At 59.3% G+C, this 12,713-nt stretch overlaps 1 protein-coding gene across 4 annotated transcripts in view; it reads right to left on the reverse strand.

Moving 5' to 3' along the window:
* Nucleotides 1-705: 705 nt before the first annotated feature.
* LOC113489459 (nucleolar protein 58-like) overlaps nucleotides 706-12,713 on the reverse strand; it is a 32,832-nt gene continuing 20,824 nt past the window's right edge. Inside the window, exons 1-8 of one of the 4 annotated variants that reach the window (XM_026865163.1) lie at nucleotides 10,271-10,339; nucleotides 10,011-10,160; nucleotides 4,676-4,722; nucleotides 3,616-3,778; nucleotides 2,637-2,789; nucleotides 2,491-2,553; nucleotides 2,188-2,333; nucleotides 706-2,039 (exon numbers count right to left, since the gene is read on the reverse strand). In XM_026865163.1, the coding sequence (XP_026720964.1) occupies nucleotides 1,470-2,039; nucleotides 2,188-2,333; nucleotides 2,491-2,553; nucleotides 2,637-2,789; nucleotides 3,616-3,778; nucleotides 4,676-4,722; nucleotides 10,011-10,160; nucleotides 10,271-10,313 (1,335 nt within the window). In that variant the 5' untranslated portion in view covers nucleotides 10,314-10,339 and the 3' untranslated portion in view covers nucleotides 706-1,469. Of the gene's footprint in view, nucleotides 2,040-2,187; nucleotides 2,334-2,490; nucleotides 2,554-2,636; nucleotides 2,790-3,615; nucleotides 3,779-4,675; nucleotides 4,723-10,010; nucleotides 10,161-10,270; nucleotides 10,340-12,713 lie in introns of those variants that run through there. The other 3 variants (XM_026865161.1, XM_026865165.1, XM_026865164.1) reach the window with 3 other exon arrangements.

Consider the following 12,713-nt stretch of genomic DNA (forward strand, 5'->3'; position numbering starts at 1 on the left):
CACTCGCAGCATCCTCTGGCCATTTCCCAGCCCTCAGCCCCTCACTAAGCCCCCGCCAGCCACACAGCTCTGCCTGCAAAAGCAAAACAAGAGGTGAAATCCCCTTGCAGGGACCAGCCTTTATCTGGGGACCCGTCCCCGCATGAGCCATGGATGGCTGCTGGCCGTGGCCTGGGGCTCTCTGCCGGGTCATGTCTGCATGGCCCCGCACTGACCCCGCTCCCAGGACGCTGCCAGAGCGGGGGGCCGAGGGGAGGGAGGGCAGAGAGACCGCAGCGATCCCGTTACACCTCTTGGGCTGCTCACACCATTAATAGGAGGGGGTGCAAACGGCTGCCAAAGCACCTGCTCCGCGTCCCTGCCGCATCAGCATGGAGAGCCCGGCTGCCCCAGATCATCTTCCCAGCTAAGCCCGGCCCTCAGCAACACCCGCCCGGGCTGCTGCAGGGACCAAACCCCCTGACATCAGCTCCTGGGCTCATTCTGGCTGCAGTTCCCCAGTGCCGGCACCAGCTCTTGGGCTTTGCAGCATCCCCAGTGGTCTGGGGGGGGTCACAGCCGGAGCCTGGCACGCACCCACCCCGGCCTGCAGCCTGAGGGGACCCGGGTTAGCATGGATGGGGGGGCACAGAAAACACACAAACATAACCAGGGACAAGATCTTTTTTTTTTTTTTTTTTTTAAAACATTCAATTTAATACCTTATTAAAAATGAAAATAGTTTATTTTAACCTCTATTGACTTAGCAAATACTTAAACTTGCCATGGCTTGGGGCTGTGGACGTCTCCTGTAGTTGCTACAGCGCTGTGTGATATTGCACTTGGGTTTCATTCCTAAAAGCGACTCTGTGAAGGCAAGGCCCGAAGGGCTCCCCGGGTGATGGGCTCTCCAGCACTGCTTGGTTACCAGCAAGCTCCGCACCACCCTGCAGCGATGGCACCGGGGCCCGGCACGGGTTGGGGTGGTTGTTCCCCTGACACCCCTCCGAGGACGGCTGCAGCCTGGCTTTGTTAACCCAGAACACACTTCTCTCTTGATTTGCTTTGAATAAAACCAGTAACTGAATTGAAGAGCTACACAGTCTGGAGATAAACTCTGTTCACTGGGATCCTGGTACCCACTGTGCCGCCCCGATGCCCACGAGTGAAAATGAACCGCAGGAGAGATTTCAGGTGGGGATGGGGAACTAGCGCGAAGCCCAGATAAAGGGAAGGTCCTTCCCCCCCCTGGTCCTTTCAGGTTGCCTTTGAAAAACTAATCCAGGGGGGCCCAAAGTCCCTGGGGAGGCTCGTGCCAGGCTCCTGGGCTGCCCTGCTGCTGCTCGGAGATCCTGGAGCGCTGCCTGTGCTGCCAGCCTGGGATGTCTCTGGAGAGCAGGCAGGGAGCTACAGGGTGCCCTTGCTGGGGGCAGTGGTGGGGTTGGACCCCCCTGGATTCAGCGTCACGGAGCCCCTCGGTCGCCCCAGCCTCAGTCACGTCTCTTGCCCTCCCTGGGCCTGGCAGTGCCGTCCCTCCCCGGGGCGGCCGCCAGCTCCCAGGGCCTCCTGCCCTTCTGCTGCCGCCAGTCCCGCTTCGGGCTCTCCCTGCCACCGTCAGCCCTGCCGGGACGGCCCTTCCACCCCTCCTTCCTGGGCTCGTCCCTCTCCCGCCGGCTCTCCCTCCCCTCCCGGCTCCGCTTCTTCTGGGGCTGCTGCTCCTGTTCCCGGGGGGCCCTGGGGGCTCTGCCGGGTTTGTCCCCCAGTGCTCTGTCCTTGGCTCGTGCCTCCCTCCGGCTGCTCCGCTCCGCCTGGGTGGCACGACCCTCCCGAGCCTTCTCCTTCTTCTCCTCCTTCTTCTCCTCCTTCTTCTCTTTCTTCTCCTCCTTCTCCTCCTTCTCTTCCTCCTTCTCTTCCTTCTTCTCCTCCTTCTCCAGCTTCTTCTCCCGGCTCTTCTTCACCTCTGTCGGAGCTGGTGGCACCTCAGGGACATCCACAGGCTCTTCGTCCCTGTCTTCTGGTGCTGAGCGGCCAAACCACTTCTTGAAGATCCAGGGCTCTGCCTGGGAAGGGGACAGAGGGGATCAGGTGTTGGTGACACAGCCCAAGGGACTGGGACCCCTCTCCATCCCTCCTCCTGGGGACAAGATGCTCCCCCTGCCATGGGAGGTGCCCTGAGGATGCTGTTTCTCCCCCACCCCGGACCCATACCAGGTTGCTGTCAGCATCGCTGTCATCGTCACCGTCATCATCATCATCATCGTCCCCATCATCGTCCTTGAACACGCTGCTCTCCGGCTGGGCAGGCTGGGCAGTCACCGTTTCCTGGACCTCCTCCTCCTTGGCACTGACCACCTCTGGGAGGGGAGAGGGACAGGCCACCGTCAGCAGGGGACGAGGCTGTTGGGGTGGGATGTCCCAGACATGGGGTCCCAGGGCCACCCCACCCTGGGACGTGGCCCCGTCTGAGGCTGGATCTGGGGGATCGGGACAGCTCGGAGCATCCGAACCCACCGTGGAGGGGAGGTGGCGGAGGGTCCTGCTGGCCGCGGGTGACCCCTTCCCTGGAGCATGGTGCTGCGAGAGAGGAGGGGAGAGCAGGCAGGAGGTGGCGGCAGGGTCTGGCCACCCCGTCCCCCTCCGTCCGGCTCCCGGCTCACCTTGGAGCACCTGGAAGGTGACGCTGAGCAGGGCGACGACCGAGGCCACCAGGATGCACTTGTTGAGGGTGAGCCCTTCCCAGAGGAGCGGCTCCTCCGCAGGGTCCAGGCTGGGGGGCTCCACCTTCCTCTGCACGGGGAGGCTCTTGGGGACTGGGGACCCCCGAGGAAAACAGCGTTACTGGGGGGAGCTGGCGAGTGGCAAAGGGCTCTGAGCTGAGGGGTGGGAAGAGGTCCTGACATTCTCTTGCACAGCCCATCCGGGGCAGGGGCAGGGGCAGGGGCTGCCTGCACTGCTACTGCCAGCAAAAAAGGTGTTTGCTCTCCAGGGGTGGGGAAAAGAATATCATGGGGCCTGGGGCTGAAGGTGTTTGGGCTGCCATGGCTCAAGCAGTGAAAACCTCCAGGCTCTGCTGCTCCCTCCACACCAGGATGGAGAGGAGGAGGAGGAGGAGGAGGAGGAGCGGGATTTGGCAGGTGGACGAGAAGCCCCATCTCCATGTCGCTGAGCTCGCAGGTGACTGTGGAGAGCAGAGCTCATCCTGTCACCGCTCCGTGGCCAGCTGGTGACTCCGGGCTGGCCGGGGATGCAGGACAGTGTCTATTCTGTGGCCACCTGGGGCCAGGCTGGCCATTTTGGGGCAGAGAAGGGCTTTCCTGCACGGAAAAGGTAAAACCCCTTAACTGAAGGTATTTCTGAGCAGACACAGTCTTATCTAACAACAACACTGAACCTATGCTCTTTTTTTTGAGGCAGATTTCTGCTGTGAAAGCTTAATGTTGGTTTGGGGTTTTTTGGGGGGTTTGGGTTTTTTTTTGTTTAATTCCTTTAAAGTAAATATGTTCAGGAAGGAGTAATAAGAATTTAGACTGTAGGGGCCCTGCTGAGTATTAGCAAATTTAGTACTCTGAGGATGAAAACTTTGTTCTGGTATGTTTGGGGAGTTTGAAATAAAAGGGTTTTACAGGCTTTTCCTACCTGGAGGCCCGGTGGTGCTGCCTTTGGCTCCCACCTTCTCCACCCGCTTCTTCTCTGCTGCTTTCTTGTCCACGCCGAGCGGCGCTGGCTCTGGCATGCTCAGCTCGGGCTCGTCCGGATCCTGCTCAGAGATGCCAAGCCGGGTCCTTGCCCCCTCTAGCCCCTGCAGGGAGGGGTGCGAGCGTGCCGGGGGGTGTAAGAACATCGCATGGCCCCGAGGGGAAAGCAAGCGGCGTGGCCGGGGGGCACGGGGGGCACAGGGCACGGTGGTGCCCCCTCCCAGAACGAGGGATGCTCAGTGCAGGCGTGGAAGGGCCCGATCCCTGCGCCCCGCAGCCTCATGCTCCCCAGGCCCCCCCGGGCTGAGGCGGTGCTGACCAGGCTGTCACCAGCTCCTCAAGCACCCAGCCCCGGTGTGTGTATTTGCATCCGCAGCCTTAAAAACACGTTGGGGCTTTTTCTTTTTTATTTTTTTGGTGTGTGTCTGCTAAAATGGATTTAGCCACTAGCTGGCTCCGTGCTGCAGAGAAGGCGCTGGGGTGCGGCCCCAGCTCACCCGGGTGGGCTGGCAGCTGCTGGCCCCTGGGCTCTGCTTAAGCAAGCCCACGCCAGAGGAGCCCTCGGGGCTGGATTTGCCCCCAGCTTGGATGAAGACACTCGAACGCACCCACTGAGGGCAGGGGGTCGGCTCCAGGACACGCTCGCTAGCGGGGTCAGTGCGCTGGGACTCGGAGAGGGAGCACTGGGGTCTGGGGGAGCCCTGGGGAGCCCTGGGGAGCACTGGGGATTGGGCTCAGTGTTGCTGGGGACGGAGTTTGGTGGCCGGGCCGGCTGTTGTCTCGTGCCAGCAGCACCGGATTGGTGCCACAAGGGAGAGCTGCCCACCGGCACAGGTCAGTGACGGTGACAGCTGAAGGACGTGGCCTTCATCTCCCCTGGGAGCCGCAACACCCCGCAGAGCCCTCCTGGGCTGAGGTGGGACAGAGCCCACTCAGCCCCCCCGCCCCGGTGCGGGGAGCCCCCCCGACAGCCCCCCGGCCCTGGGACACCGCACACTTACATGGGTTCTCCCGCTCTCCCCGTGGCTGCTCACCGCCGTGTCGGCATCTGTCAAAGACGAGCAGAGCGCGGTTCGTTAGGCAGCGAATTCGGGGAGGTGGGAATCGCCAGGGGCTGGGGGTCTGCAGCCTTCCCGCACACCCCCCCGGGTCACCCATGGAGAGAGGCTTGAGCAGACACACAAAAAGCCCCCTGGCCATTGGGGCAGCGGCTGGCAAGGGGTGTAAGAGCACCACTGTGCAGGTTGGGGGCTGCTGAGCCCCAAAACATCACCCTCAGGGGTATCCCTGGGGGTGGGGGGGATGGTGACCTCCCCGCCAAGGCTCACGGGGGGATGAACAGCCCAGAGGGCACACAACCACCCTGAAAACACGTGGCTGGAGGCAGCTCGGGCTGTAGCCTAGACAGGAGGACAAGCTCCGGGTGCCGTGAAGGAACCAGACCTCAGAGGAGACCTCAAGCCACCCAAGAGGTCTGTGAAGCTCAGGGATGACTCTCAGGGCTTTTCCCAGACGTGAAGTGGGAGAGAAAACCAGAGGGTCTCCCGGGCTCTGCAGTCGTTTGATGCAACGAAGGGCTGGGGAGCGTGCTGGGCTCCCCGGGGGTTTCTCTTGCCCCCGGGTCTGGGGTGAGCTACGGGGGTGAGGATGCGTTGACAAGGTCCCAACAGCACGGGGCCTCAGCCCTCTGAGAGCAGCCCTTGCTCCGCTGGCATCTGGATGCCACATCGTGCAGAGCTCTCGCCAGAAGAAGGAATTTTTGCGCCCTTTGAGCTGGATTTAGTTTGTTTTCCTCCAGTGGAAGAACGATTGCTGAGAAAAAAAACACACCAGTTCCCAGGGTTGAAATCTAAGACCCAATATTGGAAGCAAAACAAATAAATAAGAGGAAACCTTTAGGCTGGGGAATCATGGCCTGAGAGGTCTTTGCTTTCAGGAGGAAATAAAAAAAAAGTCTTCGGTTTTGTTTTAGTGATGGCAAGCCTGAACCTTTCTCTGCAGGGAAGCAAAGGAGCTGCCCCAGGACTCTCGCGTTGGCTAGGGAGGGTTCCCACCCCCAAGAAAAGTGCAAAGATGGAGAATTTTTTCCTTAAAGAGTTTTTCCCCCAAGTGCTTGTCATGTTTTTGAACTACACAGCTATTCACACTTTTTTTTTTTTTGAGCAAAGATGAGCACGAGGAAATCAGAGGAGGGCACCAGCCTCTGTTCCTCTTCACCCTGGCCATGGCCGATGTCCCCATGGGGTTGGTGCCATGCTGTGATTCCAAGGTGCTGCAAAGAGCCACCTCTGCCAGGCCAAGCCCTCTCCTGCGGGGCATCAAGCACCGTGGCAGCGGCTCTGGCATGGCCATGGCCAGCACGCCCTGGCCGCTGGCTCATGGTGGGGACAAGGTACCTTCTCTCCTGTCCTTCCTTGGCTGCCTGTGAGCACTCCCTGCCCACCCAGGCAGCTCACTGGCAGCCTCAGGGCATCTCAAGTCTTTGTCCAACAGGTCACGGAGACCTGCTGCCGTGTCACTTCAAGGGACTCTCACTAAACCGAGAGGGACAGAACAAATGCCGGGTGGTCAGCGGGCAGCAGCCCCGGCGCTGGGCGGCAGCGCCCTGCAGCACGCAGCCATCCCTCCACAGCCCCGCTGCCGTCCCCAGCCTTAGGCTGAGCTCAGCTCCCTGTCGCAGGGTGCGGGGCTGTTCCCACGCCTCCATCCCTTGGGCTTTGCCCAGACAGAGGAGCCCCAACCACCTCCAGCCCCTGGGCGTGTTTCCAGGCTTTGCCACGATGGCTGCAGGGCTCCTCGACAGCCACGCCGTGACCGTGACCGGGCAGGCAGCCATCCTCCCCCCACAGCAGACACCCCACGGGCATTAACTCGGTCCCAGAGCTGACCGGCTCCGTGTCCGGGTCTGTTCCCCACTGGACGGGAGATGGGGTCCCTGCCCTGGCAGGAGGCAGACGCATTTTGGGGCTCTACAGCTCGGGCGGGATCCTCGTCCCCAGCCAGGATGGGCTCTGTCACCTGCAGGAAGAGGCTTCCTGGGGCTGGTTCCTGCCAGAGCAGCTCCAGCACTGAGCTACCAAGCACACAGCCCCTGCCCAGCCCAAGCAGGGCAGGGTGGGCTGCCGATGCCAAGGATGGCCACCGATGCCAAGGGGCATTTTGCCCATGGCAGGGCTTGGCCACCCACAGCCCCAGAGCCTTGGCTCACGCCGACTCCCGCACAGGAGACCTCTGTACAACAACTCAACCCATCCACCCCCCACCCCGCGCTGCCTGAGCTCCTGCTCCCTCGGACACACGCTCCGCAAGCCAGACCCTCTCTTAAACGCACGAAATCGCAGCCATTCAACGAATAATCAGTTCTGCTCTGCTGTCGCTTGGACTTTTCCTGCACAAGCTCCTGAGGTTGCTTCTACCGCTGACTCACATCAAAGAAACTTCCAAAAATAGTCGCCTTGCCTGCCCTGCTCTCCCCATGCACGCTCGCATGGCAGCGCTGGGACAGGCCCTGCGGCCCCCGAGCCACTGCCGGCCAGCAGCGGGCCAAGCGCTCCCTGGCAGGCTGAGCCCGTGGGCTGCCCCACAGCCAACCGAAAGGGTTAAAAGCCACAGAAAATCGTACCTGGGGCTCGACCACCGCTGCCTTGCCTCCAGCCCCCCAGCTGGCTCCGGCTCGCTGGGGTAATATACAGCAACAGCTGCCGAACTGTGCCGGAGCAAAATAGCACCCAATCACCGGGAGCCGGAGCACCCGCGCTGCAGCCCCAGAAAAGGCAGTTCAACCCCAGGCATCGAAAGCAGGGGCTGCTGCTCGCACAGCGGGATGGCGCTTGTCCATCTGGGAGCCCCCCCGGAGAGCACGGGGAGGGGAGAAGGGGTTTGCTCTCCCAAGCCGGGGTCTCTGAGCCAGCTGTGGACCAACACAAGTGCCGGAGATGCGGAGATGAGAAACCTGCCAGGCAGGGTTAAGAAGGTGGCGCAGGAGAAAGGAGGAGCAAGCCCCTGGGACCGACAATCCCAGTGAAAACCACTTTTCTGCCAGTGTTTAGAGCAGGTCCTTTGCCCCCCAACCCCTCAGATTTCCCCACGGAGACCTGTGCAGCCACAGGCACCTCCTGGGGAGGGATGAGGTCCCCCCCCGCAGCTTCCTGCTCATGGGAGGTAGCGAGGAGATGGAGCATCTCTCATCTGGGGAGCTGAAAAGCCCCACTGGGCACTGGCCCTGCCTGTGCGAGGTCACCCGGAGCCCCCAGGGGCAGGTACAGCCTGGGGCAGAAGCACCTGTCCCAGGAGAAGTGATGCAGCTGTGGCTGGGGGCATCTTGCTTTGAGGACACCTCTCTCATGGAGAGCCACTTCTGAGAGGCCTCAGGGTTAAAAAAAAACCCAAAAAAACCCCAACCTGACGTTCCATGTCTGCAGTATTGATATTTTTCCTTTGGCAGAGGTGTGAAAGGTCTTCAAATGCAAGACCTAAAGGAGGAAGAAATTGGGCACTGGCATCCTGGAGGGGACTGAGCCTTTTTCCAGGGTTCCAGAGACCGGGAGAGACTGGGTCATGGTCCTGCTTTAGATCCATAGAGCGAATGAACTCATCTGCTTTCCAGGGCAGGGATTTCCCCTCTTTGGCAGAGACAGGACTGAGCACGCCGTGATCCCTGCTGCGGTATAAATAACGCGCTGCAGAAGCTGAAGGCAGATGGAGGGAGGGATGGAGCTGTAAACACAGCCCCCCACGCAGTGCCAGGGCTGCGGGCGCACACGCCAAGGGTAGTTTTCTCAGTTTTATTCCCGCTCCAGTAAGGTCGGGGCTGTTCATTGGCAAGGCATGTTTGCTTTATAGGGACATAATGAAAGCAGAAAATCGTAAACAGGACAAATAAAAATCCCTTCTTCTGCCAGTTAATCCTGTTTCCCGTGGTGCTTGCAGGTTTGTAAGCTTGCTCCTGCCTCCTGTGGGCGAGCTGGTCCGCCCAGGAATGAACCTGGGGCTTGGACGGGCGACATCTGCATGCACAGAGCTCAGGAAAACGTCCTCCCGTGTGGGGCCATGGGACAGAGAGCTCTCCTCACCCTCTCCAGGACCTTTCAACACCTAGTTCCTGCAGCGGGGAGGGACCAGGAGCATTTTTGCCTCCACATGTTTAGCTCTGAGCAGTTCCCTGCCGAGTTGCAAAGCCTCCATCGCCATCGGACAATTTATCCCAAGCAGATGGAGGAAAGAGATTCCCAGAGGCAAATTCTTTCCTAATCCCTTGAACACAACACCCCCCCCCTCCAAATCCCAATTTCTCCCTTGCCCTGAAACTGATAAAATTGTCTCTGGGACAGGCTTAGCTCAGAGAGGGGGAAACATGATCTGGCCGTGAAACCAGATGGAGAGAAAGCTGCTGGTGGAAGAGCTTGGGAAGGCAATCAAGCAGGTGATGGACGGGGGCCCGGCTGCACACAGGCTGCGCTCCGTGTCCAGGCTAAATATTGACTCTCTGGCTTTGGCTTGATAACACAAATCTATCTTCTCTGACTTCCCAGGCTGTCAGCTTGCCTCCGATTCACATGGGTGCGTCTGTCCGCAGCGTGCCAGCCGCCCCCGAGGCTCTGCTGTGGCTTTGTGGTTTGTGGTCCAGAAGGACCAAGTTGTTCTGCAGCATCCTCCCGCTTCTATGGCAACGCTCATTTATCCTCCCACCAGGACATAATCTTCTTTCTCCCCGTCTTTAATAACTTGCAGTTAAAAGGCAATCATAAAGACATAAAATTAGTCACTGATTATTTTCGCCAGAGGTTAGTTCTGGGGATGAATTTTCCTTTTCTCCATGAAATTCCCCCTCTCCCCGGAGCCCCTGCCGCTACAGCAGCCCCAGCCTGACTCGTCTGCTCCTGCCACAGGTACGAGGAGAGGCAGATGCTCGAGCTGGTTGTGCAGATGGGTTTCCTGCTGCCCCAGCTCTCAGCACAAACCCCAGATTTCATCCCTGGCTCCACCAGGTTCCCAAGGCCTGGGAATCAAAAAAACCACCCTGCCAGCCCTGGAAGCATTTATCCTCCAGCCCCGCACGTAGGCAGGGTTGGGCTCTTGACCTGATTTTAAAGACGGGAATTTGGATGTTGTCTAAGCCCAGGTCCCCTGGGCAAAGCCCAGCTCTGTAGTCAGTCCCTGCTCCAGCAAAATCCCCGTCACCTCCACGCTGGCGTCGTCCCTTTGTGCAGCTGGGGGTGGCAGTGGGTCCTGGCCGATCCGGGGCTACACGGGTGAGTGCCACCCCCCCCTCAGCCTCCCCCGCTGCCGGCTGAGCTGGGCCGTGCTGCCTGGAAGCCGTTGGCACCAAACAAATACCCGCCGGGGATGCACGTGGCACTCGGGCCAGGCGCTGCATGGGCTTGTTGGAGGTGCTCCGTGTCTCAGAGCCCTCCACCCTTCCCTTAGATGTGGTTGGAGGTTGCCACTGGGCTGAGATGCGATCGGAGAGGGGTGCGGGGCTGGCGGCTGGAAGAGAGGATCACACAAACACGATTTCTCAGGAAAAATCAGGTGAAAGAGCAATCTGATTCCTTGCGCGATCAAAAACCTAAAGGCACAGGTGTCCCCATAGCAACCTGGCCACATCCCAGCGCTGACAACAATACTCTCTTTCCTCATTCAGTCGGATCCAGCATACATCAGCTCTTCCCATCCCGAGCGGTTGTGCAATGTCTGTGTGCTGAAACACAGCTGCTGCCTCCTTACCCCGAGGTAGCAACACATCAGCGTCAGCCGGGGAGATAATTTCTCTGCATGATTGCAAGAACCACAGACCTTTACGAGCACTGGCATTATTAAGAAACGCTCGGGAAGTTACAGGAAGTGAAGCGATGTTTTTTTCTCTCTGCCAGCTGTGCTGCTTCTGTCAAATCATGATCTGTCATCGCGGGAGATTTTAGATACGTTGAGCTGAGCAATCTCCTTGCGGAGGTGCAGCTCACTGAAAGCCTGGAGCATTTTGGAAGGTGGATGTTCCCGTGGCTTCTCGACACCAGGCGCTGCAGTGAGGTTGGGTTGAGCTGCTCGTGTCGGAGGGAGCCAGGGAGAGGGATGGAGCATCCTCTGCACAAGCCGGTACCGCAGCTGATACCTGGACGGGCCCCGCTGTCCCGGTGCAACGCCCTGGCCGGCTGCTCGCAGGTCGCAGCCCTGATCTGCTCAGCTAATGGAAAGCATCTGATAGTGGAGAACTGCTACAAGAACTGAGACCCGCGCCCTTCCTCATGGCTTCAGTGATTTGGTTAGCTGGGAGAACACAGCCGAGGGTATCTCCTGCTGCTTCCTCTGGGGTGAAGGTTTGACACGGTGTGGAAGTGGAGAGGGAGAAGACAGGAGCTCTGCGGGACAGGTACCATCTCAGGCCAGCCCTCGGTTTAATGAATCACAGCTTGCAGCACCTTTGAGGACCTTCCTCCTCTTACCCTGAACTTTTAGCCATGGGTGAGCCTGGTGGGCCAGCAAGCCAGAAACACTACGGGTCTTTGTTTAAAGGCAAGGGGACATCCTGCCTCAGGACACACCACCATAGGGTCTCCGGGAGCACGATGCTGCAGACCAAGCACCAGCTTAACACATTCGTCCAGATGAGGATGGCAAAGGTGGTGACATCTGTCAGAGATACACTTTTCCATGTCACCTCTGGCTTTCCAGCCCTGAGCTAGAGCTGGCCAGCCGTCCACCCAGGCACAGGGCAGCGGCCGTGCTGGACACACAGACACACCTGGCAGCAGCATCCTCATCGCATTCAGGGTCTGGGTTGTCTCCAAATCGTTCCCAGGGATGGAGAAATCATGCTGGGGACAGGCCTCAGCTAGGCAGAGCTGAGCAGAACAAGGAGCAGCCATGGTCCTGCCCTGACGTCCTGAACCCTGCACGTCATCGTGGTCCAGCTACAGACCTCAGTCCCAGGGCTGGCTGGAGCTTGGGCCACTCAGCATTGTGACAAGAGATGAGGCTGGCAGGGGCAGAGAACACCACATCGAACACATTCATAACCGGTCAAGGGCTGTGCGGACGTGCTCTTAAATGAAATGAGCTTGTTAGGTCTCTGCCAAGAGCAGAAGAGGCAAGAGAGGGTGCGGGAAACCCCTTCTGCCCCACTCCTCCTCCCTTGCCGTGATCCCCGCGCCCGAGCAGGGAGGGACTGCCAGCAGCGATCCTGCCGTGGGGAAGGCTCCCGGCCCTGCCGCAGCAGCTGGGATCACACACGGGTGAGCAACCCCCATCACCCGCCACGCTGCTGGCAGCCAGCACAGAACCCTGCGGAGCCTTTCGCCGCGCTCAGCCCAGCACCTCGCGGAGAGCCGCTGGAAGCATCGATCCCTCGGCGCGCCGTCTGATCTAGAGGTGTTCAGAGCAGCTCCACATTAAAGCCAATCTGATCACACTCTAATCCGCGTGTGACCTAAATACTCCAATTTACAAATCTCAGAGGTTTTCGCTCCCTTTGCCTGGCAGTAGGAGCAGCATTCAGGTCAGCGGGAACAGAAGATGCCGGATCCCATTAAAAGCTACTTTTAGTCTCGGCTGCTTTCAGTAATTGTTCCATGATCCGTTTTCTCACAGCCCAGCGCTGCTTAGGGCTAATCATTATTCTTTTTGAAGATTTACAGCTGTTAGTACCTCTGAGGAGAATACAAGTACGCGACTGTGTTTGAACATGACATTTCAAACGATCTGTCCTTGGAAGTAGCATTTGGGAACAGGGAAAGCAGCCGCGATGTTTCTCCTCTGAAGGGCCGCTGCTGGGGGTTGATGCTCTATCTGTCTGAAACAGCCCTGTCAGGGGAAACTGAGGCAAAAGGAGATTAAGGCGAGAGCACAGCTTTGGGTAAGGGGTGCTGTGACAGCCTGGGAATAATATCCCAGTGATCACAGATCTTCCCCTTTTTGAGGAGCGATTGAAGGAGCTGGGGGTGTTCAGGGTGAGGAGGAGGAGGCTGAGGGGAGCCCTCGTCCCTCTCTGCAGCTCCTGACAGGACATTGCAGAGAGGCGGGCGCTGGGCTCTGCTCCCAGGG

This window comes from Athene cunicularia (genome assembly GCF_003259725.1).
Source record: "Athene cunicularia isolate RWA chromosome 28 unlocalized genomic scaffold, athCun1 chr28_part2, whole genome shotgun sequence".
Taxonomy (NCBI): domain Eukaryota; kingdom Metazoa; phylum Chordata; class Aves; order Strigiformes; family Strigidae; genus Athene; species Athene cunicularia.